The 25,663-nt window shown below is 42.3% G+C and overlaps 1 protein-coding gene across 1 annotated transcript in view; it reads right to left on the bottom strand.

Annotated features, from left to right (window-relative positions):
* Positions 1-25,663, bottom strand: part of OBSCN (obscurin, cytoskeletal calmodulin and titin-interacting RhoGEF) — a 153,205-nt gene that overhangs the window by 88,539 nt on the left and 39,003 nt on the right. Inside the window, 21 exon segments of the mRNA XM_042817438.1 lie at positions 227-490; positions 3,386-3,649; positions 4,482-4,748; positions 5,463-5,726; positions 6,778-7,044; positions 8,103-8,369; positions 9,244-9,507; positions 9,866-10,132; positions 10,888-11,151; positions 11,754-12,020; positions 12,748-13,014; positions 15,320-15,586; positions 17,077-17,349; positions 18,195-18,461; positions 19,078-19,344; positions 19,991-20,260; positions 20,712-20,978; positions 22,359-22,625; positions 23,225-23,491; positions 24,176-24,445; positions 25,014-25,280. Of these exon segments, the coding sequence (XP_042673372.1) occupies positions 227-490; positions 3,386-3,649; positions 4,482-4,748; positions 5,463-5,726; positions 6,778-7,044; positions 8,103-8,369; positions 9,244-9,507; positions 9,866-10,132; positions 10,888-11,151; positions 11,754-12,020; positions 12,748-13,014; positions 15,320-15,586; positions 17,077-17,349; positions 18,195-18,461; positions 19,078-19,344; positions 19,991-20,260; positions 20,712-20,978; positions 22,359-22,625; positions 23,225-23,491; positions 24,176-24,445; positions 25,014-25,280 (5,604 nt within the window).

Below are 25,663 nucleotides of genomic sequence, written 5' to 3'. Positions count from 1 at the left end.
ACGTATTTCATAAAGCCCTAAGGCCACTTTGTATTAGGGATTAGGGGTGTAGATTTTCCCCTTAGATAAAAGAAATACAAATTGATTACTACATCCATGATGTGCAACGTCAAACTCAGAGGAAAGTATGCAGAGACAACAATAAACATGGGGGAAAAAAAACAACCAAAAAGAATCAAAACCATGAGCTTGATGATGAGGTCATCTAGATGAAAAACGTGATTACCGTGCACTGCTAACGAAGCTGTGGACTGCTCATCCCCACACACACAGGTGTAATCACCAGCATCACTCTCATCTAGGTTATGGATCACCAGTTCTGCGGTGGCATCCTTCTGCCTCATTTTGTATTTCTCACTAGACTTGAGCACTGCGTGCCCCTTTTTCCATTCCACTGGTGCAGCCTTGGTCAGCTCACAGCGCAGAGTGACCACGTCACCCTCCATGGCCTCCTCGTCTCTTAACTCTTCTTTGAAGAGAGCAGGAAGGGCTGAGAAACAAAGAGCAAACATTTTCACGACATGCAATTTTTGACCACCTAAAAGATTAACGTGATGTTCACCACTATCTATCCATGCCTCGTTAATGACACAAACAGCAGGAATAGAAAGACTTCACACACGGCCAAAACTATAACTTCCTCACTGTACTTCAGCCTGGAAAAATTGGTACAGAAGGTTACACTGTCATCAGGAAAAAAAGAAGTTCAAGAAAAGATTTATGCATTAAAGATGCCTAGCTCAAGAGTTAGAATGAATGCAAAAGGCTGATGGGTAAAATAGGCAGGCATGTTGAAAGTGCCTGTGTAATAACAGAAAGGAGAAAGAAGTCCAATGTCTCCATTGGTCCAATGTATCCACTCTTATAAGACTATCATATCAGGGGGTTCAGGAGTGTCCTAACACCCTTTGGAACAATTAATAGAATAATTGAGCGTAACACTGGGTGGCAATGCAGATACCTTGGGAGCAGTGGGATGGGACAGTGTCTGCTAAGTCTTTGGAATGAGGTGGAGACCTCTTTTGGTTGTAGAATATGTATGAAAGAGTTGAAGAGGAAGATCTCCAAGCCCTGACTTTGACCAGCAAGAAATAAATATATGAGAATACAGATGTGGAGAATAACTGGGCAGCTACCCATTATGAAGCAGAGGAGCTCATGGGTCTTAGGTCAGGCAAGGTGAAAAGGAAAATATGTGGGAAACAACGAAAGCTTCAATTCTTTTAGAATTGTTAAATGCAACCAAGTAGAAGCAATCTTAATTACAAGATTTAAGACAGCAGAAAGCTTCTCAAAGAAGCTATATTAAGGGCATAATTACACAGACTATCCTGCTACAAGGGCTGTCAGGAATAGTCTGCCTAAGTAAAAAGTTCCTCATTGCCCTGAAATTCAGAGAGCCATAAAACATAGAATCATTGAATCACAGAATGCCCTGGGTTGAGAAGGACCATAATGATCTTAGATCAGCATGAAAGAAATACTAGAGAATAGAGAGGCAAAGTCAGAAAGGTCAGGTTCTCTGTGCATCTCAGCAGGGTCAGGGCAGTTCCCAAATTCTGGACTCGGGAACTTCGTAGGCAAAGAGACCAACCAGAAAGAAGAGCTGGAAAACAATCCACGATGAGGCTTTGACATCAAATGTCTCCAGACACAGCTGTGTGCTCCGTGCAGTTGTACCCAGCAACCGGGTGATGACCTCTGCTCACAGTTCAACCTGTGGCTCTTCATTGTGTCAGAATATTAGTATGTAAATTCAAGAAAATCTGGCCAGCTTGAACTAGAAGGGAAAGAAATTACGTAATGACATTCAGTAAGCTGATCAGAAGGAAGGAAAGCAACAAAGAAGGGGTTGGCCTACCTCTGTCAGGAATCTACGTTGATAGTTGGTGGCGTATAGAAAAATGAAGTGTTCAAATTCCTTTTTTTTTAAATAATATTTAATGATAGATAAGAGAAAACAGAAACTCTGAAGCCAATGATATAGACTAGTCTTACTAACTTTGCAGGGGAACTCAAGCTGGGAGAGAAACTGAAAACTGAAAGCACTTTGTGAACTGGATTAGGATCTTGATGAAACAGAGGTAAGAAAAAATAGGCTGCACTCCGGTAAGAGCAAGCGCAAAATACGTTTGCAAGCAATCAACCACACAAATACAAGATAGGAAATAATAGAAATAACAGGCAGCAGACATTCAGAGAGAGGTTTGGGATTATGGGAGATCACAGTTCAAACGCAAGTCAAGAAATGCAATTCTGATACAAAGACAGCAATAAACATGACAGGATGTATAAAGTGGAGTGTCATTGCAAGATACATGACATGTGAACCAAGACACTTCCACTCTGCTCCAGCCTGGAAGGCCTCACATGGAGCACTTTGGTCCATTTTTGGCTACTGTGCTTCTAGGAGGACGTGGATTAGCTGAAGGCATTCCAGAAAGCAATGGAGATGAGCTGAAGTCTACAAAACATGATCTAGGTACGAAGTGTGAAAGAGATGAAGCTGCTTAATCCAGAAAAGAGACTAGAGATGGAAACATGATAGAAGTCCTCAAGTCTGTGAAGCAGTTTTACAGACAAGATTTCTTCCTCTCCCCAGTGTATGGAACAAGAAGAAAGGATCTTAGTTATCTTAAGAAAGGTTTCTGTTGGCCTTAGGAAGAACTTAACAGCAGTAAAGACAGACAGGCAGTGGGTTGGGTATCCAGGGGAACTGCAGATTCTTCACCATCAGAGGTTTTTAAGTGTAGGTTATGCAGGGATGAGGAATTGGGACTACATGACTGTAGAGGCCCTTTCCAATTCCATTTCCCACAGTTAAATTGGAGGTTCAAGATGGAACCTATCTTTGTGCTGTACATAAACATCAAAATGGCAAAGCAAAGATATCAGCTCGCTGGCTTCCTGTGTGAGAAAGATGGCTGAAACTACTTCCTCCTGTCCTGCATTAATAGTGGAAATCATGTTCTCCTCTATTCCAAAGAAAGTTTGAAGAAGTATTTCACCGAGGACTATGAAGAAGTCTCACACTCCACAATGCTGAGTATTCTGCAATACCAGAATACAAATCTACACAATCCTTGATCAAAGTTATACTAAAAAGTTGCACTGAGATCAAGTTTTGTCCGTACTATTCATACCAATCTGTCACATCCTAACCTGACTTGAAATCTAAGTTTGCTCTTTTCCAGAATGCACATGCCCAAGTCAGAGGTGTGAAACGTAAGCGTGTGGAATCAGTGTGGTACAAAGCAATACAGTCATGAGCCAATGGGAGAAGGGAGAGGAAACTTGGGAACAACATTAATGTAATCAACAGAACTAGAATTCTAGCTAGAACTGGATAAAAATAACGTGTTGTTATTGGTGTTTTTTCTTTTACCATGCACTGTCAGCACTGCAGTAGTCTTCTTGTCCCCGCACACACAGGTATACTCCCCGGCATCCTTGACTTCCAAAGCATGGATCAGGAGTTGTGCTGTGGAACCTTCCTGCCTCATAGAATATTTTTCACTCGATTTGAGCACTTTGTGCTTCTTTTTCCACTCCACGGGGACGGCCCTAGATAGCTCGCACTGCAGCGTGGCTGTTCCACCTTCTGTGGCTTCCACGTTCTTCATCTCTTCCTTGAAATGTGCAGGCAAGGCTGAGGAGTTCAAAATGAGGAGAATATATGACAATGTCATATAGTTCATATGGGAGAGTCATTAAGTTTCCACTTGTTTGTGGTCTGTGGACCACGTACGACAAGCAAAGCCTTCCCTAATCCAGGTAGCATTGATAATTACTCTGAGAATCATCTGGTATTGACTTTGGCAAGTCTTGTTCATAAGGCAGAGTTTTTTTATGGCATGGTAGGTGGCATGAAATGGAGAACCACACCAGATATTTCCTAAGATTCTGCAAGACTGAATCCTGCCTCACTTTGGGCACTGCCTACCACAATGGAAAATAAAGCCAATTTAAGCCATATAAGACCCATCATAACTCTGATATTACTGGAAAAGCTCATACATTAAGTTATGTCTGAGGCATCAACCTCACTTTTCCATGAGTTTTATGTTCTGGTAGTGAAATTACTCTTTCCTTAGACTGTGAAATTATTCTCAGAGAATGTTTAACACCACACTGGTTATCAAAACTCATCACCTCAGTTTTGGGACCGTAACATCTTTACAATCAGCTTCATAATAATAAATGTGATTTCCCTTCGTTAGCAACTACTTGGGAACACGAACATCAAAAAGAACTGGGTTGGAACCAAGATGAATAACTGAAATTTTTGCCATAAACATCTGACCTACGCCTGGCATTCACCAGCGCCTTGGGACTTTATGCACAAGTTCATCCACATGTAGCTAAATTCATCTGAAATGAGGCTGCAATTTCAATAATACTGGTTTTTGTTGTTGTTGCTGTTGTTTTTTTAATCTGTTTGGAAATTATCTACTTTATTGGGTATAAGATTTTTTTTTTACCATTCACTTTTAGAGCAGCTGTGGTTTTCTGTTCTCCATAACAGCATGTGTAATCTCCAGCATCTGCCAGATCTAAATCATGGATCACCAGCTCTGCAGTCGTGCCCTTGCATGTGGTGGTGACCTTGTCACTTGGCTCCAGGACTCTGTCTCCTTTCCTCCATTCCACAGAAGCTGCAGGCTTGCTTAGCTCACAGCAGAAAGTGGCCGTGCCATTTTCTGTGGCTTCCACGTTCTTCAACTCCTTTTTAAAATGTGGAGGGAGGGCTGAAGACCACAGGTGAAGAGAGAGCACTTTAAAATTGAGGAAATACCGTATCTTGACTGCTCCGCTGCCTCAAAACCCCTCGACCTCAAAAAGTTTTCATTAACACTTAGTTCATGAGAGACAAACAACCTTAGGGGCATCTCTGCCTTACTCACTGCAGCATGAATGGGAAATCAGGATTGCAAAACTGTGATTTCAGTACTGGAATGTATATTTTAAAGGCATTTTAAGATGCAAGCAGCAGAAAGTTGATGGCAGGCTTTAAAAGAACTTGCACAGCTCTCTCTTGAGATTAGATGAACAATTAGCTGAAGCCCCATTACTTAAAATTCCAGGCTGCAATGCATAATTCTCACCTGTCTTTCTCAACTGTTAACCTAACAGAGCACTTTCCAATTATGTCAAAGAAAAAGAGGTGAAAAGTCAGTGGTAAATGATACGCCTAGAAATTAATTAACGAAAAATGATATTTACTACTTCATCAAGATCTTCAGTATCTGTTTCCAAACTGCATTAATGTGAAAGAACAGGAACAGAAAAGGCTGTAAGATGCTACGTATCACTCCCAAGCGAAGGACTTCCAGTAAAAGAATGTGGTAGACACATTTACCATAAAAATCTAAAGTAATAGATGGAATCGATGCCAATTTGTGATCCTGCATGAAAGCACAGATGGCAGTGCAGAAATTCCCTACTAAATGTACGTATTTTACCGTGCACTGTCAGAGATGCTGTAGTTGTCTTGTCTCCACACACACACGTGTAATCTCCAGCATCTTGTTCCTCCAGGCTTTGGATTGTCAGCTCAGCAATGGTATCCTTTAGCCTCAATTTGTACTTATCACTGGGCTTGAGCAACTCCTGTCCTTTCCTCCACTCCACCGGAGTGGATTTAGTCAGTTCACACTGCAGAACTGCTGTCCCACTTTCTGTGGCTTCCACGTCGACGAGTTCTTTTTTGAAAAGCGCAGGCAAAGCTAAGGGATGTAACATAAACAGAGCACATCAAACCATGAACTGGACCTTGAAATGTGTAAATGTGGCACTGAGGGACGTTTTAGTGGGCATGATGGGGATGGGTGGGGGTTCGACACTGGATATCCTAGAGATCTTTTTTAACTTCAGTGATACTATGGATATAGAAGGTCCTGTGCACCATTAGGCCATTGGTTTTCTGCAAGTTGCCTTGTGTGGTGTCACCAATTGCACAAGGAAGTACCAGCCCAGAGGAAGGAAAGGACACAAATACCTTTAACTGGAAGAAATAAAAGGAAATAAAAGCATGCAGAGAAATCAGAGAGATGTTGGTCTCCACTTTTGCTCTTGCTCTTAAAATCATCTCACCCTTCAGATACACCTCAAATCAAGTGTTCCTTTAATCTACTGGAACTGTTGTGAACTGTTGAAAGGGCATCCATAGTTTTTCACTAATTGCCACATCAGAGGCAGGAACAAATTTTGGCTCACTTCTCCCAAATCAGGACCTTCAGAGTAATGGTTTGTTGCTGGGTTGTTGGTTTTGGGTTTTTTTGAAGTACAGTTTCATTGGTACAATACATCACAGTGCTGCAAAAGAGTCATTCGCTCCCATATTAAAAAAACCTCTTGCTAGCTGAGCTCAGCATTCTTAATGAACTTTCCTTTAAGTTTAGCAATGGCATCCAGTGACATCAGAGAGATACAGAGGACAAATCTTCTGAGAACAAGCTTGTAGCTAGAGGCCTACACGTTTTGGAGCCTACCAACTGCTCTTTGCACCCTGAAAGCATTCAGAAGGCTTTAGGGAATGAAACCATCACAAGCCCATGCTGCCATTATGTGATCTGTTTCACCCTGACACTGGGAGACAGGATGAAATACCAGCAAACCAGGTGGGATGAGCTGGTTTTTGAGGACCCTTCCAACACAAGACATTCTAAACCACGAAAAGGCTGCAGAATCACAACATCAAAACCAGTGAGGAGACCTCCCAGAGAAAAAATGTATCTCTGAGATGCAGCTATAATAAAGGAGAACAGGTTTTTTTACCATGCACTGTCAAGACAGCTGAGGTCTTCTGATCTCCACACACACAAGTGTATTCTCCGGTATCCTCTACCTCCAGGTCTCGGATCAACAGCTCTGCAGAGGTTCCTTCTTGTCTCATTCTATACTTATCACTGGATTTGAGCATCTTATTTCCTTTTTTCCACTCCACTGGGACTCCGACCTTGCTCAGCTCACAGCGCAGTGTGGCGGCTCCGCCATCGGTGGCCTCTCTGTTCTTCAAACCCTCCTTGAAAAAGGCAGGTAAAGCTGAGGGACAGCAACACGAGCAGTGAGGTGTGAGCTCCAAGGAGTTCAAATTAAACAGCGATATTTAATTTCCCTTTTCCTTCTTATCTTGAATGGATTTATCAATACAAAGAACATAAATTGTCAATATTCTCCATGAATAAGTATGAGGAGCAAAATGCCATCACCAGGAAAGGATCCAACGATTGCTGTAACCCAGAGGTGTTTCACTCAGAAAAACAAATCAATACTGACAGAAGTAGAAAGCCTTTTTTTTTTTTTCCCTGTGAAATTTCCTCTAAAACCAATTAAATTGAAATGTCTGGCAAGAAAAAAAAAAAGGTTTCTCACACAAATTTTTAAACCATGATGGAAGTAGGACGTTTGTTAAGTTTGAACATTAAGCAAATGGAAAGGAAGTCTACATTAAAAAAAGAATGAAACACTGAGTTTCATTCTAGAAGTCGATTTGAAGTGAAATTGCTCATTTCAGTACATGATGGGGAAAACAAGCAACAAGCATTTTCACTTCCACTGGCATGTTCTTTCAAACATGTCAGTCACAAGAAAAATTACTGGGGATAATAATCACTTAGCCAGTTTGCATTTGCTTTGCACGGAAGAGTAACAGAACACAGTGATCACTGGTCTGTATGTATTAAACTACTTCAGTATCCCAGGAAAATAGAGTGGGAGTAAGATTTCAGGGAATAACCTAACCAGTCTGAGTTTGACGAAACCTTGAAAACACCAAGTCGTGGTCCTTTTTTTGGAACTCAACGTTATTGGGGATTCTGAGTTCTGATTTGGAAAAGGGAAAACCAAGATATCAATCCTCAGCAAATGGGTAGCAGCAATCCTGGTTGCCTGTCTTCTCCCCAAGCTCATACCCTGACACCCCTCCCGTGCCATGCACAGCCATGTTGGTGCCAACAGAAACACATCACTAACACCACGGAGCTGAGGATGAAGGCCTGGCAGAGGAAGGATGTGGCAGGGTAACGAGGTGTCTGTTGTCCATGTGGACAGAGAAAACACAGCAGTTAATTGTAGCATTTGTCTTGATTCTTTTGCTTTACCATGCACTGTTAAAACAGCCATAGTCTGCTGGTCTCCGCACACACAGGAGTAGTTTCCAGCATCTGTCATGTCTAGATTTTGGATTAAAAGCTCTGCAATGATGCCTTCCCGTTTCATCTTATACTTGTCGCTTGACTTGAGGGTCTTGAGTCCCTTTTTCCACTCCACATTAGCAGCAGCCTTGTTCAGCTCACAGCGCAGAGAGACACTTTTACCTTCTGTAGCTTCTTCATTGCTCAATTCTTTGGTGAAAAGAGTGGGTAGGACTGCAGAGCAAACGGAATACGGACATGGCATCAAAGCTGAGAAAGGCTGACCCAGAGTCTACTTGCTCTCTTCCTTCATCTCCCTGAACCTGCATGCCACAAGGCTTTCCCCACACTCCAGGATTATGCTCATACTTCAGTTTACCTTTTTTGCCTTGTTTGCATGCTTTAAAAGTTTAAAGCAAGCTTTTTTTCTATCTACTAACTTAGCTAACAAGTCATCTACACTTTATTTTACAGATCATAAAATTAAAGGCCATATTTTCAGTAGGACACCCAGAGCAGCTTGTTTGCCTTGAACAAAACAACACTTGTACAGAAGTACCTGAGCTGTGGCACTGTCTGTAATTTAATAAATGGATCCCCTAAGCCAAACCCTTGCAAAAGTGCTGTTGGCTTTCTGCAGATACAGCAAACGTTTGGTGAGAATTAAAACAAAACTGCTGAACAAAAAAGGGGGCTGGGAACAGTAGGAGCATGAAAAAAATAGTATTTCTTCATTAAGCTACTGCTTAGCATCATACTTTAATGAAAACTCTTTCTACTTAGGAGAAACAGATGTAGCAGCCTAGGAAACTAAGAATAGGTATTAATCCCACTTCTAGGACAATCCCTATGAGAAAAAAAATCAAAACAGCAGCTGCACTGGATCAGGAATTGTGTTGAAGTACTCTGCACTTCAGAGGTCCTTCAAAAGAGGGGAACAGGTGAGAGGAGAGAGAGAGAGAGGGAGGGAGTGGTGGAGCATAGAGGGAGGAGAAAAGCAGGAAAGAAAAATCTATCAGCAAGGGTGGGAATGGGAAAGTGTGGAGAGGTCAGATGCAGTGGGAGAAAACGAGGAGTTCAGAAACGTGTGCTGAGAATTTCTTTTTACCATTTACTGTCAAAGTGGCCGTAGTCTGTTGATTTCCACACACACAGCTGTAATCACCAGCATCTGCCGAATCCAAATCCTGGATCACCAGCTCTGCAAAGGGGCCTTCCTGCTCTATTTTGTATTTCTCACTTGGTTTGAGGACTTTATTCCCCTTTCTCCACTCAACAGGAGCTGATTTGCTCAGCTTGCAGTGCAAAGTGACTGCCTGGCCCTCTGTAGCTTCCTTGTCCACCATTTCTTCTTGGAAGAGGATAGGCAAGGCTGAAGGATGCAATACCAATAGAGATGGAATCAGAAATGTCATGAAATTACCTGGACCTTTCAACGAATTACTGGACTGCAGTGTATACGTTTAACACAAGGTACTACTGCTAAATTATATGAGGGGGGAAGACCTTCTGGAGCAGGGAGAAACAAATTAGAAAGAGCAATACAGAACACTGCTGAGCTGTCTCAAAGGAAAACAAAAACAAGGGAATACTCTCTAGCAGGATGACTGGCTCCACAGAGCTGACAACATGAAACCTCTACAAACTCGTACAGACCAAGCATCAGACAATCAGAGAATGTTGCCAAACACGCTAAGCTTGGGGTTTAACAGGACAGGTAGAATGTTTACCATTCACTCTCAAAGCAGCTGTGGTCTTCTGGTCTCCACACACACAGGTGTAACTCCCAGCATCGGTCAAGTCCAGGTCTTGGATGACCAGCTCAGCAAAGCGCCCTTCCCGTCTCATCTTGTATTTGCCATTTGGCATCAGTGCCTTCCCATCCTTCCTCCACTCAACCGTGCTGACTGCCTTGCTCAGCTCGCACTGCAGTGTGGCCGTTCCACTCTCTGTACCTTCCTCGTTCTTTAGCTCTTTCTTGAAGTGGACTGGCAGGGCTGAGAGATGCAGAATGAACAAGGGGTTGCAACCCAATGCCTCTCTGGTCAGAGTCTGCATCGTGATTTATAAAGGACTCCCCAGACCTTATCCCAACACCCTCATCCTTAACCATATCTATCTTTTTTTTGTGGTTCGTAACAACATTCTCTAGCAAATAGCTCTGCTGCAATCAGAGATTTGATCAAGAACATGCACACAAACAACAATCTCATCCAGACAGGAGGTAAAGAATCCTCCTGAACAGTAAATCCCAAGGTATCTTTTTCCATACTAATTTAGGAAGGCATACATGTACATTGGTGTCATTCACTTGAGAAAGGTCTCTGAGAAGACATTACAGAAACACACATGCAACACTGAGAGTGATGAAATCTGGTTGTGGATGAAGACTGGGGAAAGGAGTGACACAGCAGTGTGAAAGAATGGAAGGATGAAAAGAGCGGAGGCAGGACATAAAGGCTGGGGTTGACACAGGACATAAAGGCAGGTGTTGAGAGGGAATACATAGGAAGGAAGAAGGAAGGGATAGACAGAAATATTACAGAATTGCATGAATTATTTCTGACATTTTATCATACACTGATAAGGCTGCCGTGTTTTTTGGCTTCCCATTACGCATGTACATGTGGAAGGATGAGAAGAGTAGACAGAGGACATAAAGGTAGGAGTTGAGAGGGAATATATAGAAAGGAAGAGAGAAGAGATGGACAGAAATATTCCAGAATGTCATGAGTTATTTCTGACTTTTTACCATTCACTGATAAGGTTGCTGTGGTTTTTTGGCTTCCCACTACACATGTGTAGTCTCCAGCATCCTTGGTCTCCAGGTCATGGATCAGTAGCTCAGCCACCGTGCCCTCTTGTCTCATCCTGTACTTGTTACTTGGCCTGAGAACAGTGTGCCCCTTCCTCCACTCTACGGGGGCCTCTCTGCTCAGCTGGCAGTGCAGGGTGGCTGTCCCACCTTCCAGAGCCTCCAGATTCTTAAGCTCTTCTTCAATGAGCACGGAGATGGCTGAGGAATGAAGCATTCTCATTTTACTTTAGGGACATCGTTAGCAACTGGTTACATCTTTATGAGACTCAAAAGACTAAACCAAATTCTCTTGGCATAGCTAATGGGCTCTGACTTACCTTCACTTCCAGGATTCTACTTGCACTCCATGAGTTTACAGGGAATTAAAACCAAAACGACTATTTTTCAATAATTAGAACATCAAAGTAATCATCCCTTTGCTGCCCAAATGCTGTTGGTCACAGGCATGTGAAAAAATTGTTCAGTAAGTAAAGAAAAGAAAAGCATATTCTTTAATAGAACACGTTTATCACCTTCTTACCTCCCAGCTAAGAACTCAGGTAAATGTCTATGTCCTGAGCAGAAAGCAGAACAGTTATTTCAGAGGTGAGGAAAAATTTATTTACATCAGGTCAGGGTTAATTGATTGATACGTTTTAGTATGAAGTTGTTGTCCTAGAACACAGGCAACCTAATGGACACAGCCACAGCTGCCTTTCCTTTGGACTGATCCCTTTTTTTCTGAGCACCCACTGTAAATATGCAGCAGGACCATGGCAAGAACATTAACAAGTGCTCACAAGCAGGTGTCTCATTCCTACCATGGACTTTGACTTGGGCTGTGGTCTGCTGGTCTCCAGTGTCACAGGTGTATCTTCCCGCATCTTCTGGCTCTGCATTATGAATCACCAGCTCTGCCATTGTCCCCTTCTGCTTCATTTCATATTTGGCACTTGCCTGGAGCGTGGCTTCTCCCTTTTTCCACACCACAGTGGCATCTGCTTTTGTGAGTTCACAGTGCAGAGAGACAGATTTCCCCTCTTCCGTTTCTGTGTTCTCCAGGGTTTGTTTAAAAAGGACTGGCACAGCTAGGATACAGAAATAGGGATCAGCTCCCACTGTACAACATGGTAGTTCATAGACATAAATCATAATATCAGAGAATGGTTTGGGTTGGAAGGAACCTTTAAGATCACCCTTTAAGATCAAATCCCTGCTATAGGCAGGGACACCTCCCTCTAGACCAGGCTGCTCACAGCCCCATCCAGCCTGGCCCTGAAAGCTTCCTGAGATGGGGCAACCTGTTCCATGTCTCACCACTCTCACAGTAAAGGATTTCTTCCTAACCTCTATCCTCTTCCAGTTTAAAGCCATTTCTCCTTGCTGATAGCATCTGAGAGCCTTTAAAGAGGATGTCTGGGGAATTTGGGGGAATCTAAACATCAACCAGTTTGCCACCTGCAGTTTGCCAGGTACTGGACTTGACTGCATGGTGCTCCTTCCTGCTCTCCCGTGTTAAATTTTCATGTTCTGCCTGTGCTCCCATGCTCTTGATCTCCAACTCCAGTCTTACAGCCGTGTACAACAGCAAATCAATCAGCACACAGAGCATAGGAAACAAATCTTCTGCACTAATTTTCTGCTCAGCGGGAAGAGACATTTAAAATCCCAGGTGAAAGACATGAAATTACATGAAAAATACGTACAGCTGCTTCCAAGTATGCTACATTGCCATTACTTTTTAATCATGAGACTGTAGATGATTGCTCTACGGAGCAGTGCAAGGAGTGCTGCAGTGCACCCAACACTGCTTACCTTGTACTTTCACCTGAGCAGTGGTCTTCAGTTCCCCAGCAGTACAGGTGTAGTCCCCAGCATCAATGGATGTCACATCCCGAATGATGAGCTCTGCCACAGTACCATGCTGTTTAAATTCATATTTCTCACTGGCATACAGAACAGTGCCTTCTTTCATCCATTTCACTGGGGTATCGGGTTTGCTGAGCTCACAAGTCAGTTTGATTTCTCTTCCTTCTTTAGCTTCTTGGTTTTGAAGCTCTTGCTTGAAGAGAACTGGCATTTCTGAAAAGGGACATTGCACACATTCAAGCTTGCAGATCACTGTTACCATTTTGTTTCATTATTTTTAATGGTTATTATTCAGATAGAAAGCCTCTGGAATGAAAACGCACTCTGCAACAGCAAAAAGTATCTGAGACCATATTTTTTTTTTTTTTCCTTTTAATCACTATTTGCAGTGTTAAAATGCAATTGCTTTTATTATTAACAACAGCAGCAGATGCTTGCAATACTATTAATGGCACCGACTGTGTGCAACTGGTCTCAGTATACTTAGAGCAGTGGCAAAAATTAAACCTTCAAGATCTTTATCAGTTTCCTAACGCTTGGTTCTTGGAATTTTCCACTCCCATCCCCTCAGAAGTAAACACCAGAATGGTTTAATGTAATGCCAGGGCACAGACGTAGAGCAATGCCCTGCTCCAGCTTTCCTTGGCCTTCTGAGGAGGCAGCCAAATCCACAGAGCAATGCACAGAGCATACAAAGCAAGCAAAGCCAGTTCCACAGGTACAACTTAGACGTGTCTTGGTGACATCTTTGGGAGACACTGAACTAGATTGCAGATCTGTGGTCAGAGCCTGCAACTGGTACAATAAATATCACCTGGTACATGACACAGAGGACACAAAGAAATGACAGAGCACCTTTGCTCGTGACCAACAGCGTTAATTTTTTGCCATAAGAAACCACAACAGATTTTTATCAGACACGAATGCAGACTTAAAAACAGCACCAAAGAAACGCAGAACACAAAAGGGCTCCTATGGAGGCTCCTGTGGGGGCTCTATCACAGCCTGGGATTCAAGACTTCAAGGTGAGCTGCAGTAGAAATAGCATTTACTGGGGAAAAGGGGAAGGAAAAAAATGACTAGGTGTTTTCCTTTCAGATAATTAAAAAATACATATAATATACAACAATCCCCCAACAACAAAACCAACCCCTTCCTCAGATTATACTGCCTGGGGCCCCATCCAGCCTGGCCTTCAGCACCTTGTCTTTGTGTGTACTGGGTATTGGAAAAGCATTGTAGTGCTATGGAAAGTTACAGCAACTGGGACATCCTCCTTACATCAAGTTCTTCTCTTTCCTTACACTACAGACCTCAGCCTTGATGTGGTTTCTTCGTGCTCAGCAAATGCTGTGAGCAGCTTCCCTTTCTCTTCATGCTCAGAGGTTCAGCTTAATTCTTTCAACGAGCCAAAGACTTCTTGTTCTTGCTGGCTTCTTTTAGGGGAAGGTTTATAGCACGAGCAGCAGTGACTCTGGTTTTGGCCCAGCTCAGTCCCAGTGCTTACCTCACATACTTCCCTAATGCGCTCTGTGAAGTACACTAAAGTCTCTTATATCTAAGAAGAGAATATTTATTTCAGCTCAAACACCACCTTTCAGTGATTGACTTCTCCCTGACCACATTCTTTGGAACAAGTGCTTTTGGATGCACTACTCTCAATAAATTCAGCTGCCTCAAGCAATTCCTTAGACAAATGTGGGTGTATGAGCTCCCTCCTTGGACAGAGATAGCACTGGAAAGAGCTTCAGAAGGTGATCCTTTCTCTGCATTATCTTTTAGGCTGGTTGAATCTGAAGCACGAGTCTCATGGGGAGCAGCTGAACTGGGGTGGTTCAGTCTGGAGAAGAGGAGGCTCAGGGGAAACCTTATTGCTGTCTACAGTTCCCTGAAAGGAGGCCCTAGTGAGGTGGGAGTTGGCCTCTTTTCCCATGTAACAACAACAGGACAAGTGGAATGGCCTCAAATTGTGCCAGGCCAGGTTCAGGTTGGGTATTAGGAAAAACTCCTCCTAAAGAGTGGTCAGGTGCTGGAATGGGCCGCCCAGGGAGGCAGTGAAATCATTATCCCTAGAGATGTTCAAGAACAGTGGAGATGTGACGCTGAGGGACCTGGTCAGGGGGAAATATCAGTGGGAGGTGGACGGTTGGACTAGATGATCTTAGAGGTCTTTTCCAACCTTAATGATTCTATGATCTTCTACAGAGATTGCCACCATTCTCTCATGACCCATCCTCTCCTGACAGCTCTAGGGAGCTGATACTTTCACAGAGATAAAGTTGGATAAAATGAAGGATTTTCCTGTTTCATTTTTCTGTTTCGTTTTCCCGCTTCACATTCTGCCACCTCTCTGGATGCTATCCTGGGTGATTTAACTGGAACCTTTCCTGCACTGAGCTGCAAAGACACGAGGCTCCTTTTTGGTGTAGTTTCACGTTTTCATCAGTTCTAGGCATTGTTCTGAGCTTGGTGATGGATGACAAAGTAGAACCCAAACCATTACTCCAAATGTTCTTACCCTTGACAGTAATAACCGCACTACTTTTAGCTGCTCCAGCCTCACACTCATATCTGCCACTGTCTCTTTCTTCTGCCCCATATATGACCAGCTTGGCTTCAAATCCCGACCGACTGATGTTGTACTTAGAAGAATTCCTAAGGCTCTTCCCGTCTTTGCACCACTTTACAGGGCTGTCTGATTTGGAGGTTTCACAGTGAAGAATCACATCCTTTCCCTCAGTGACTTCAGTGTCAACCAGCTCCTTTGTGAAGATGCAGGGCTTTTCTAGAATCACATAAAAACGGTCTGAGATTTTCACAAGAGGTGCAGATGTTCAAATCACAAGTAACCTGTGAGGCTTATGTCCAAGATTACTTGCATTAAAACCACAGGTTAGCAAGGAATAATTTGGGCTACAAAGCCCTCAGGAGGGCATTAATCATGCCATAAAATCTGGTTTAGTAAATACTTAATGATATCTGGGAGAAACTGGGAAAAAAAATGCTGTAAAACATAAGATCTCTCACATCTCATTGAACTTCAACAAGATGGAGGCACAACTTTCCTAAACACTTCTCCACGTGTCCTTTTTAGCCTGGACCTTCCAATGGAATGCAGAAGGCTAATTCTTGATGAAGCAAGGTGCAATTCAGATTTCTCAGCCAGTCATATAAAGGAGGGCTCACCTCATCATATGATTCTACGATTCATCATTACAAGGCCATCTAAGAAGTGGGCAGATATCCTAGACTGGTCATGTAGGGTATCTCTATCGTTAATGGAAGACAACAGACAGCTCCAAGGATGGGGCATTCATTTCCAAAACATGTTTTTAGGATAGAGGACTTGAAATGCTCTCTGGAAGTATATTACAGCTCCTAGAATCAGCCTAAGCTAAGCTACTAAAAGCTAAACTGACCAACACAGGTCTTACACCTCCTAACTTCTGGCTTTTTAATACATAAAAACCCAATAAGTTGGAAAATCAAAAGCTGTTCTCCTCCGCAATACAGCATCATGTATTGGTTTTACCAAAACAAGTCAACCCTTTGCAAATAGATCTTTCAGTTTACTTTAAAAATATCTATTTGCACTTTTGTAGAAAGGTAAAAATTGCCAACTGGGACAAATTTTTTGAATTTTGAAAAAAAATTCCTTGCAAGAAACAGGATGATTCTGAAAAGAAAGAGAATATGATCTGACACAGAGACTGTATGGGGTACATCTCTGGGTAGTAAGAAATATTTATATTTCCACTAAGAAAACAACACTTCTCTAAACTTACACCCTTAGGGTGTCTGGCATTTGTCTTATTCCTTCCTTACAAAAGTAGGCTAGCACTGTAGTTTTTGCCTAGTTTAACTTCTCAGGAGAAAATTTTGTCAACCATGGATGGCAGAGAACATGTGCAGTGTTGCCCTTCAAACAACGAAAATTAAATTTAAGACATTTGTTGCTCTCTTTTCTTTTTTTTTGATGAGCTAATCAATTTCTTTTCACTTACCATTGCAGTGGTGCCCTATGAGCTTAGCAATATCCAAAGCATCATTGTTATAATATAACATTCCCATCTAAGGCCCAATAAACATACTGACAGATCTCCAATATTGCAAGAAACTGATTTCCCAGTCCAGGTTTTGTTATATAGGTAACAATACACTTAGATACACAAATGATGGGGCCAAATTTATAGCGTTTTTTTCACCTATCCACATTATCCCATAGTTATTTCTAAGCATTTTCTTCTCTCCTGCAGTTTTTAATGCTTGAATTACCTTTAACAACCAAACTGGCAGATGTTTTCTTATCACCAGCTTCAAATGTAATGAGCCCCGAGTCCTTCAGAGAGAGTTTTTTCAAGGTTAGCAGGTGATATCCGCCAGGCTGAGACTGGATGTCATTAAGTTCATTGGTATGGAGTGGGGTTTTATCCAAAAACCATTGCACTTTGCTATAGTCTACAGGAGAGATTCTGCATTTGAACATGGCAGATTCTCCTTCTAACACAGTGACATCTTCCAGGTCTTCTGTTATTAGCACTTTCTGGCCTGAAATGAACACAGATACATCAATTACTGGAATCTTCCATTCCCGACATGAAAACCATTGTGGAAACATCCAAGATTTTCCACGTATTTCAAGACAGACACACACCCACGATACAGAAGACTGAAACACAATTCCCCTGCTACTGAACACAAAAAAAACTATTCACAAAAAGATAATATGCACAAGACACACACCAAAATAGGATGAAGACACCTTCAGGGTACCAGAACACGTACAGCAGGACAAGTAGCTGGCACAAGGCAAATCCAATATTATGATCTTTCTCCTAATGGAACTAACTGGAATGCAGCATCAGGGAATTTTTGTACTTTTATCTCGATGTACTTTATGATGGAGAACTATTTTGGACTCAGAAAGATCGGAGATAGAAACTTCACACTGATTTCAGGGTCACCAGCCTCAACTTATGTCAGCATTTTTGTTTTTAAATGATACATAAAGTTCTCAAAGTATAAATGTTCCAAATCGACCAATTGCTCTACACGTCAGGCTCCGTGTTGCTAAATCTTCATCCATGCCCTGTGCAATGTATGTGTAATGAGTCTGGGCCAAAAAATGTGCTACCCACTTGCTGAGAAATAGATCTGCATGTGCATGCATGGCAGTACATCAACATGTGCACACACAAGCACCCAACAGCACTGCTCTAGTTGGTACAGTTCCCTCCTTTCCCGTGCAGTTTGCTCTGTGCACGGCCTGTGAACTCCTATTCAGGCCAGAAAGCTGCAACCCCAAAGAACTGCCATAAATGTACCAATTCTACCAAGATAATGTCTTGGTAATGGAGAAACAGGATGCACAGTCACATGGCTCTCACGCATACCTTGTACGACCAGCTTGGCTCTGGACTGGGCATCCCCAATGTCACAGGTGTAGGTGTCACTGTCACTTTTCTCCAGATTTTTTATGGTCAGCTGCAGGTCTCGTCCTTTCTGTGTCATCTCGTATTTCCTGCCAGGCCTGAGCTCAGCTATGCCTTTCCTCCATATCACAGAGGATGCAGCTTTCTCGCTCTGGCATATAAAAACTGCAGTTCCACTTTCTTCAATTTTCAGATCTGAAAGTTCCTTGATAAAGTAGTTAGGCTTTTCTGGAAGGAAAAAAAACAAGAGGGATGAAGGTGTAGGACAAAGAGGTTTGTTACCCCAACAAGTCCCAAGCATACAGAGGGATCTTGAATCTCCTTTGCCCTCACTTATAGAACCACATCATATAGAGATGGAAAGAGTCAAAGAAGATCATTGAGTCTGCCCACCAACATGGGGTGCACATTTCCAGAAGATTTTGGGAAAGTTTAATAACATAATACATGTGCTGGTGGGATCTCATCTGGCAACAGTGTAAAGTTTTGATTACCCATATTCAATAAAGACTAATTCAGATTGCCATCTTTGCTTGGCTCATTAAGTAACACCCAAGATCATAGAATCATAGAATGGCCTGAGTTGAGAAGGACCTCAAAGTTTCAACCTCCCGCTACGTGCAGGGTCACCAACCACTAGACCAGGCTGCCCAGAGCCACATGATTGTGGGGATCATTCAGTTTCCAGCTTATTTTAAATAAAAGACCCTAATCCATAATATTTTCAGAAAACTGATAATTGATCCCGCTTAAAAAAAGCAGAAGAGAAGAACATCTCCCACAGGTTGCAGATATTTAACCTCGACTTCTCTTCATGCCATCCCTGGCGTGCTTTTCTACTCACCTTGCACAGTGACCCTGGCTTTTGTTTTAGAGTCCTCTGTCTCACAGGTGTACTCCCCACTGTCCTTGACGGTGGAGTCATGGATGACCAGGATGGCCTTCGTTCCCTCCTGCTGCAAGTCGTACTTCTGGCTTTTTCGGATTGCTTTGCCATCCTTGTACCACCTGATGTTCACATCGGGTTTCGACAGCTCGCAGCTCAGGCTGATGTCCTGCCCTGCTGCTGCTGTCTTATCCTCCAGATGTTTCGTAACCTCAGTGGGTTTTTCTGAAAGAAAAAAAATGCTTTTTGGGTAATGTACACTTAGGCAGGATGTCTCTCTGTAAATACATGCATCTATACTCTGGAGATAAGTTGGAGAGGCAGTTGCAATGGAGGCCATTCTACAGCCAGCAGTAATCTGCTACATATGGGCAACGGAACTCAAGGCACCATTTGTTTTGTCTTAAATCTACCCAACTGCTGATGATGAACCATAACTGAAAAGTGCCTCTTTCTTCACTCCACTGATCACACTGGGAGCCCCAGATGATGCTCTCAAATGCACGTCCTAGATAGGAATTTTTCGTACAGCTATATGATGTGGAGGCCATCCCTTCAGCTTATACTTAGAGGATTCTTGCTCCTACAGTTCCCTGAACAGATCATCCCTGATTTATTGTTAATGGAACAAGCTCTGCAGTGAGATGCCCATTTCCACACTACCCCAGTGTCTTGGGCAGTTCTCGCATTTGTGTAAAAATGTTCCATCCTTTCACTTACTTTCAAGAGAAATTCTCAGTGCTTCAAGGTTCACGTAGAAAGCTGCTATTTGCTGTAACCATATTATGAGTTATATACCATATATAACACGACAATCTTATCAGAACACAGTTGAAGGAATCAGACCCCAGAATCTGTCTGATCTCATTACCTTTCACAGCCAGAGAGGCTTTGGAGGTTAGACCACGGGCAGTGAAAATGACTTCCCCAGCATCAGCAGGAATCACACTTTTGATACTGAGAGTATACTTCCGACCCACATTAGAAGCTTTAAATCTCCCACCACTTTTCACTCTGCTCCCATTCAGTGTCCAGTTGAAGTCATCAATGCTTTCATGGGACAAAATGCATTCAAAAGTACAGTCTTCTCCCTCCTGGATTTCAGTGTTCTTCAGCCGTTTGGTAATGCCAATGTTCAGCTCTGGAAGATAAGAGATAGGTTAACATGAGGTTTATGTGGAGGAAAGGCATTTATGATTGACATGAGTAGTAGTACTGGTGTTTTAACCCAGGATTTGCAGGACATGGCTGCATTCCTTACTGATGTACTTGACTTGCAAAGAATTTCTCAGACATTTTCCACTCAGAATTACCAGAAAGCTATAGAAAAAGAGACATGTGAATCTCCTGGCTTTGCTCTGGAAGGACTATGTGGACAGCTCACTCGATGGAACAGAGGGAAGATGATTTTCATGGAAGAATGAGATATACTTACATCAGAAGCAATGGGAACTGTCCAGACATCACTGTGGTAAATTGCAGTAACATTGTTTTATTGTAGAAACCACTAAGTCTCAAGGAGGAATAGCTGTAAGACATAGCAACCAACCTGAATGTGTTTTCAGCATCCCTTTACTGTCCACAGGACTTACCCTGAACGCCGACCTTTGACTTGGCAACATCAGTGCCAATATCACAGGTGTATAAACCTGCATCTGCCTTCTCGAGGTCGTGGATAAGGAGGCATAGGGTCTTCCCAGACTGCACGAGTTCATATTTGTTGCCAGAAGTGAGCACAACACCGTCCTTTTTCCACACCGGTTTGACCTTCTCTTTGGAGACTTCACATTCCAGTTTAATCACACCTCTCTCCTCACCAAAAACATCATCCAAGGACTTCATGAAGACAGCAGGCTTCTCTGGAATTAAACAGGCAACACAGGACAACGCGATATTTGAGACATTTCCAGTTGCTTTCAGATTTTTAAAGGGGGATAAATAAACCCTTACCAATACTGACAACACCAGTGTAGAGCCTAAAGCAGTTTCATGTCTGACAACTGAATGAGTTTATGGAATTCTGAACTAATCACTAGGAGAATAAAGGAAACAGGAGAGGCAGCCTGCATTGCCGTGGGTGGGACTGATATCATGTGAAGTAATTGGGATGCAGCTCTTCTAAAGCTGGAGAGCTGGCACTGCCCTCTCATGAAGCAGAGCTCATGCAGCAGGCAGCATCATTAAGAGGATATGCTGCTGAACACTTTTGATTTTCCTGTTCTACTGACTCCTTTTATCTATCTTCTATTTCGCACATAGGATGTTTATACAGAGAAAAAAAAATCCACCAAATATAAAAGAAAAGAGGAAGAGGAAATCTTTCAAACTCTGAGTGGACAGAGTAAAAGAGCTTAATTGCTGGAGAGAGCAGGTTAGAATCACAGAATATTTAGAGTTGGAAGGGACCTTTAAAGGCTATCTAGTTCAACTCCCCTGCAATAAACAGGGACATCCACTGCTAGATCAGTTGCTTAGTCATACCAGGATGCAAAACACACACAGAATGATCTCCTCGATTTCCTACAACAATGTGGAAGATCTCAGACTGACTTTCAGACAGAATTTCTCAGAGTGTTTCCCACAGATGCATCCATTCTAGATAACACAGATACATGATGAAGATAACTCAGGACAACAAATCCCTATGAGTTACCTGAGCATCCACGTACGGATGTGTTTCTAAAGAAATTTTTACCCTGTGCTTCAAGGAGTTCCAAGGAACTGATCAGATTCAGCATGCAACTTACTATGGCCGAGGTGACATATGACAACTCATCAAATCTCTGCAATTAAGTTGTGTGACCAAATTTTAAAACATATTAAGAACAGCAGCAAACTGCATTCTTTGTGCTGAATCTGTACCACTCCAGAACATATACACTGAAAGCTGTGTCCTACCGTTGGAGGTAAACACAAGCTCTGCTCCTTGCAGTCAGAAATCCTTAGAGATAGCAGTATGCTATCTCTGCATACTGCTGAAGCAGTAAAAGAAATTGCTCTTGAAACTCTTATGTTAAGTAAAATGATGATAATGAGCCATGGAATATTTTGGCAGGACACCAAAACCATCCTCTGTTGATATTCATCTGCTACAATGGAACCTTTCACTGGAAGAAAGCCCCTGACTACTTGTCACCCCAGAGAGGTGAGGTTTAGAAGCAGGATTGCTGCACAATGTAGCAAACTGCAGCTCCTCAGCATCTCTTATTCACATCCAGGAGGGATGTGGTCAGACCCACCTATCACCTTCAGACGCGCGCTCTCTGACACCTTCTCTGACTTCATTGTCACCATGCCAGCATCCTCAGGCTTGACCTGCTTCATCGTCAGCGTGTAGCAATTGCCAACATTCTTGATGTCATTGTAATTGTTGGTGTAAAGGAGGGTGCCATTCAGGAACCATTCCACGTCCTCATCATCATGGGACAGCTCACAGGAGAAGACAGCAGAGCTCTCTTCTTCAACTTCCACATCCTGCAGGTGTTTGGTTACTTCTACATTGCGGGCTGCGGGGAAACAAGGTGCACCTACGTTACCATAAAACCAGTATTGTCATGCTGGGATGTGGTAGAATTGTTGCACTGGATGATATTTTGGTCTTTAACCTTAATTTAACCTTAATTACTCTATGAATCTATGACTATTATGATTAACAAATGTACAGCAGGTAAGAGCTGACACAGTGGTCAGTGGAAACGAAAACCGCAGGCGTGCACCAAAAATCAGAGGCCTGTCACAGTTCAATCCACACACAAAAAAAACCCAGTATTTTTACCTAGAATTATTGAAGAGTTTCAAAGGATTCAGTTCCTTGGACAAAATGGAAAACTATATGTCTCGAGAAATGAACTTATCTTTCTTTTCCACATAATCCCATCACCTTGCCCAGAAATTGCTCTTGTGTGTGCATAACCCACCTGAACGTAAATGTTGGATTTCAGTATGCTGTAACTTCTGCACACTGCATAATATAAACAGCTCAGTGAAGACTGTGCATTTATAAAGTTAGCAGGAGAAAACTGTAGAAGTCAATCTCAAGAAGAGAAATCTTACATGAAATGTTAAGCCATAAGGACACACAAGAGGCCATCCTCCCTGCTCGTACCTTCAACTGTCAGTGTGGCCTCAGTCTCTGCAATTCCTGCCTTGCACTTGTACACACCAGCATCATCAGGCTTCAGCTTCAGGATCTTGAGTTCTGCTGAATGCTTATCCCTCTTGATCTTGTACTTGTCAGAGGGCTCGATGGGTGTGTGGCCCTTGAACCATTTCACAACCTTTGGAGAAGGCTTGAAGTCACAGGACAGGATGACAGAATGACGTTCCAAAGCTGTTTTATCCTCCAACTTCCTGGTGATCTGTATATGGTAATCTGCAAAGCAGAGTTGGAAGAGAAGAAAGGATGAGTGCAATTGGAAGAAGAGCAAAGTTTCTTGTATGCATTCCATTCAATTAATTTCATGTGTGCTCATGTTCACAATGGTTCTGTGAAGATAAAACAAATGATTATCTGCAGGGAACGCTATTGATTATATTTCTATAAAATAATACTGTATATTATCTACCAAATGCACAGTCCAGTTCTTATTCTGTGCTTATTGAATTGCTCTCAGTTGAGGATTTTATTCAAGTAAGAGTGAGTTGAAGACATAACAAGGACTTCAGGATGTGAATGGAGACTCTTACTCTGGGGACAACAGAAGATAAAAAGTCTGGAAGCTTTGTTCCAGATCAAATCAATGACAAACTGCATGAAATACATGTGCTACCAAACTTAAACTTGTCTAGTTCAGAAATACAGTAAATTTCACCTGATTTGACTTCTTCAGAAAAGCTAAGGAAAAAATCTTAGCTCTGTAGATCTGAATACATCACTCTTACTGAAACAGATCCCTTACTGAGACACAGCTGTCCCATTTAGTGTCCAACAATCTTAACTGGGAACAGAGCAGACACTCCAGGTGTACACACCATACTTCAAAGCCCCCAGAGAAGGAAGACTGTACATTAATTAATTCTTCATCCTCACGATGTAATCCAAGCTAGGACACGTTACCTCTGACAAGCAGATTGGCTGTGGATTTTGATTTGCCAATTGAGAACTGAATGGTGCCTGTCATGTCAGTGGTGGTTTTCAGTATGGTCAGTCGGTGGATGGTGCCCTCTTGCTGCATGATAATGTTTCTGCCAGGCTGTAAGGCTTCTCCACGCAGATACCACTTGGGAGGTTTCACAGAAGGAATGGAAATCTCGCATTCAAATTTGGCTTCCTCAGGCTCGGTCACATCCTCATCACACAGCTCCTTTACTATATTAATGGATTGCTCTTTAAGAAGGATGGAACGAGAGAAAGCAAAGATTTAGAAGGAATGAAAAAGTCCTTACACTTTCACCCTGTTCTCTCATGCCAGCATTACTGGACATGAACATTACATCTATCAGCTAAAAGGAATATTGTCAAGAAGTCAGACAATAAGACTTTGACATCCTGATGAGAACCCAGATCTTCTGATTCCCAGTCCAATATCCAAAGCAAACCATGACCTTCCCATCCCGATATCAAACTCTTGGCGTTATAAAATGGAATAGAGGTTCAATGAAATGCAGATATTGATAATTACTTTTGTTAACTACGGAAACTTATCTCTGAACAAGCTTTTCTCCTAGTAAAGGTCTCTGTAGCTCAAATTTAATGATTCTACTTGGGAGAAATTCATTTTCCAGGATGTTCTTGCCCTTATGAGAGGAGAATATCAATGGACTTTGGGAAAGCAAAAAACTCTCTGAATTTAAATAATTGCTTAATTGGCACTGTGTTTTCAAAGTAAGTGACAATGGCTTTTGTATAAGCCTATCTGCATTCCATTTTCTAAAAAACTATTATTTTTTTTTACCTTCAACAAAGAAATGAGCACTGCTTTTGTCATCAAAGGCATCACAAGTGTATGTGTCCTCATCTTCATAGTCTGCATCGTTGATGATGAGTTTCCGATACACGCCGTCGCTCACAATTTCATATTTGTCACTAGGATGGATTTCAACATCCTTTTTGTACCACTTCACTTCAGCATTGGCACGAGACACCTGGCACTCCAGGAATCCCCGATGCTTTTCAAGTGCAATCTTATCTCGCAGAGGCTTCACAATTTTCACAGGCAGCTCTAAAACAAACAAGCATGTGTGTCTATGCATACATATATGTATGTGTATATGAATATATGTACTAATCAGCACAGTTTCTGTGAAAGAGGCCAATAAAACTCAGTAGCAATGGTTCTTTTATGGATGGTTACTTGGATGGCGACACTCTGTTAAGCACTTGATCTAGTGCACAGCAAATAAGGAGCTCATGAAAAGACTTGTTATCCCTATTTTACCACTTGGATGGCCAGATTTCAGAGATAAAGAGTAAATTATTCAGCGCCGTACGGCCGTGCAGTGGCAAAGCCAGGGACTGAACTCAGATTTCCTGAGCTCTTGAGTAGTGTGTTAATTCAAACATCTTCCTTTTCTTTCTCTATCACACTACTTAAGCTTAACATTA

This window comes from Centrocercus urophasianus, unplaced genomic scaffold (genome assembly GCF_019232065.1).
Source record: "Centrocercus urophasianus isolate 14NV4802_14NV808 unplaced genomic scaffold, USGS_Curo_1.0 seq_16, whole genome shotgun sequence".
In the NCBI taxonomy this organism is placed as follows: Eukaryota; Metazoa; Chordata; class Aves; order Galliformes; family Phasianidae; genus Centrocercus; species Centrocercus urophasianus.
This window is presented reverse-complemented; position numbering and strand designations above follow the sequence as displayed.